The sequence below is a fragment of the Columba livia genome, chromosome 2, assembly GCF_036013475.1.
Source record: "Columba livia isolate bColLiv1 breed racing homer chromosome 2, bColLiv1.pat.W.v2, whole genome shotgun sequence".
Classification (NCBI taxonomy): Eukaryota; Metazoa; Chordata; class Aves; order Columbiformes; family Columbidae; genus Columba; species Columba livia.
Window position 1 is genome coordinate 62347567 of NC_088603.1, and position 2945 is coordinate 62350511.

Sequence of the window (2945 nt, forward strand, 5' to 3'; positions counted from 1 at the left end):
AGAAAGAAGAAAGAAGAAAGAAAGAAAGAAGAAAAAAAGAAAGAAGAAATGAAAGAAGAAAGAAAGAAGAAGGAAGAAGAAAGAAAGAATAGAGAAAGAAAGAAGAAAGAAAGAAGAAAGATAGAAGAAAGAAAGAAGAAAGAAAGTAAGAAGAAAGAAAGAACAAAGAAGAAGAAGAAAGGAAGAAGAAAGAAAGAAGAAAGAAAGAAAGATGAAAGAAAGAAGAAAGATAGAAGAAAGAAAGAAGAAAGAAAGTAAGAAGAAAGAAAGAAGAAAGATAGAACAAAGAAAGAAGAAAGGAAGAAGAAAGAAAGAAGAAAGAAAGAAAGATGAAAGAAAGAAGAAAGATAGAAGAAAGAAAGAAGAAAGAAAGTAAGAAGAAAGAAAGAAGAAAGATAGAAGAAACAAAGAAGAAAGGAAGAAGAAAGAAAGAAGAAAGATAGAAGAAAGAAAGTAGAAAGAAAAAAGAAAGAAAGAAGAATGAAAGAAGAAAGAAAGAAGAAAGAAGGAAGAGAGAAAGAAGAAAGAAACAAGAAAGAAAGAAAGTAGAAAGAAGAAAGAAGGAAGAGAGAAAGAAGAAAGAAACAAGAAAGAAAGAAAGAAGAAAGAAAAGAAGAGAGAAAGAAGAAAGAAAGAAAGTAGAAGGAAGGAAAGAAGAAAGAAGAACGAAAGAAGAAAGAAGAAAGAAAGAAGAAAGAAGAAGAAAGAAAGAAGAAAGAAAGAAGAAAGAAAGAAGAAAGGAAGAAGAAAGAAAGAAGAAAGAAAGAAGAAAGAAAGAAGAAAGGAAGAAGAAAGAAAGAAGAAAGAAAGAAGAAAGAAAGAAGAAAGGAAGAAGAAAGAAAGAAGAAAGAAAGAAAGAAGAAAGAAAGAAGAAAGAAAGTAAGAAGAGAGAAACAAGAAAGAAAGAAGAAAGAAAGAAAGAAGACAGAAAGAAGAAAGGAAGAAGAAAGAAAGAAGAAAGAAAGAAGAAAGAAAGAAGAAAGGAAGAAGAAAGAAAGAAGAAAGAAAGAAGAAAGGAAGAAGAAAGAAAGAAGAAAGAAAGAAAGAAGAAAGAAAGAAGAAAGATAGAAGAAAGAAAGAAGAAAGAAAGAAGAAAGAAAGAAGAAAGAAGGAAAGAAGAAAGAAGAAAGTAAGAAAGAAGTAAGAAAGAAGAAAGAAAGAAAGAAGAAAGAAAGAAAGAAGAAAGAAAGAAGAAAGATAGAAGAAAGAAAGAAGAAAGAAAGTAAGAAGAGAGAAAGAAGAAAGAAAGAAGAAAGAAAGAAGAAGAAAGAAGAAAGAAAGAAACAAGAAAGAAAGAAGAAAGAAAGAAAGAAGAAAGAAGAAAGAAAGGAAGAAGAAAGAAAGAAGAAAGAAAGAAGAAAGGAAGAAGAAAGGAAGAAGAAAGAAAGAAGAAAGAAAGAAGAAAGAAAGAAGTTAGAAAAATTAAGAAAGAAGTAAGAAAGAAAGTAAGAAGAAGGAAAGAAGAAAGAAATAAACAAGAAAGAAAGAAAGAAGTAAGAAAGAAGAAAGAAAGTAGAAAGAAAAAAGAAAGAAAAAAAGAAGAGAGAAAGAAGAAAGAAAGAAAGAAGAAAGAAGAAAGAAAGAAGGAAGAAAGAAGAAAGAAAGAAGAACGAAGGAAGAAAGAAAGATGAAATAAAGAAGAAAGAAAGAAGAACGAAAGAAGAGAGAAAGAAGAAAGAAACAAGAAAGAAAGAAATAAGAAAGAAAGAAGAAAGAAAGAAGAAAGAAAGAAAGAAGAAAGAAAGAAGAAAGAAAGAAGAAAGAAGAAAGAAAGAAAGAGAAGAAAGAAGAAAGAAAGAGAGAGAAGAAAGAAGAAAGAAAGAAAGAAGAAAGAAAGAAGAAAGAAAGAAGAAAGAAAGAAAGGAGAAAGAAAGAAGAAAGAAAGAAGAAAGAAAGAAGTAAGAAAGAAGTAAGAAAGAAGAAAGAAAGAAAGAAGAAAGAAAGAAGAAAGAAAGAAGAAAGAAAGAAGAGAGAAAGAAGAAAGAAAGAAGAAAGAAGAAAGAAGAAAGAAAGAAGAAAGAAAGAAGAAAGAAGAAAGAAAGAAAGAAGAAAGAAGAAAGAAGAAACAAAGAAAGAAAGAAAGAAGAAAGAAGAAAGAAGAAAGAAGAAAGAAAGAAGAAAGAAAGAAGAAAGAAAGAAGAAAGAAAGAAAGAAACAAGAAAGAAAGAAGGAAGAAAGAAAGAAGGAAGAAAGAAAGAAGAAAGAAAGAAAGAAGTAAGAAAGAAAGAAAAAAGAAAGAAAGAAGAAAGAAGGAAGAAAGAGAGAAGAAAGAAAGAAGAAAGAAATAAAGAAGAAAGAAAGAAGAAAGAAAGAAGAAAGAAAGAAGAAAGAAAGAAAGAAGAAAGAAAGAAAGAAGAAAGAAGGAAGAAAGAAAGAAGAAATAAAGAAAGAAGAAAGAAGGAAGAAAGGAAGAAGAACGAAAGAAGAAAGAAAGAAACAAGAAAGAAAGAAGAAAGAAGGAAGAAAGAAGAAAGAAAGAAACAAGGAAGAAAGAAAGATGAAATAAAGAAGAAAGAAAGAAGAAAGAAAGAAGAATGAAAGAAGAAAGAAAGTAGAAAGAAGAATGAAAGAAAGAGAAGAAAGAAGAAAGAAAGAAAGAAGAAAGAAAGAAGAAAGAAAGAAAGAAGAAAGAAAGAAGAAAGAAAGAAGAAAGAAAGAAGAAAGAAAGAAGAAAGAAAGAAGAAAGAAAGAAGAGAGAAAAAAGTAAGAATGAGGAAATAAAGAAGTAAGAAAGAAGTAAGAAAGAAGTAAGAAAGAAGTAAGAAAGAAAGAGGAAAGAAAGAAGAAATAAGAAGTAAGAAAGAAGAAAGAAAGAGAAGAAAGAAGAAAGAAAGAAGAAAGAAAGAAGTAAGAAAGAAGTAAGAAAGAAAGAAGAAACAAAGAAAGAGTTAAGAAAGAAGTAAGAGAGAAAGAAGAAAGAAAGCAGTAAGAAAGAAGTAAGAAAG

At 28.4% G+C, this 2945-nt stretch overlaps 1 protein-coding gene across 1 annotated transcript; it reads left to right on the forward strand.

Moving 5' to 3' along the window:
• Nucleotides 1–479: 479 nt before the first annotated feature.
• On the forward strand, nt 480–2697 carry LOC135578507 (trichohyalin-like; the record flags this gene model as incomplete). Its single annotated transcript, XM_065052243.1, is given in 4 exon segments — nt 480–879; nt 955–1412; nt 1712–2214; nt 2625–2697. Coding segments are annotated over 4 exon segments (1434 nt in total), but the record flags the coding sequence as incomplete, so codon positions are not given.
• Nucleotides 2698–2945: the final 248 nt, after the last annotated feature.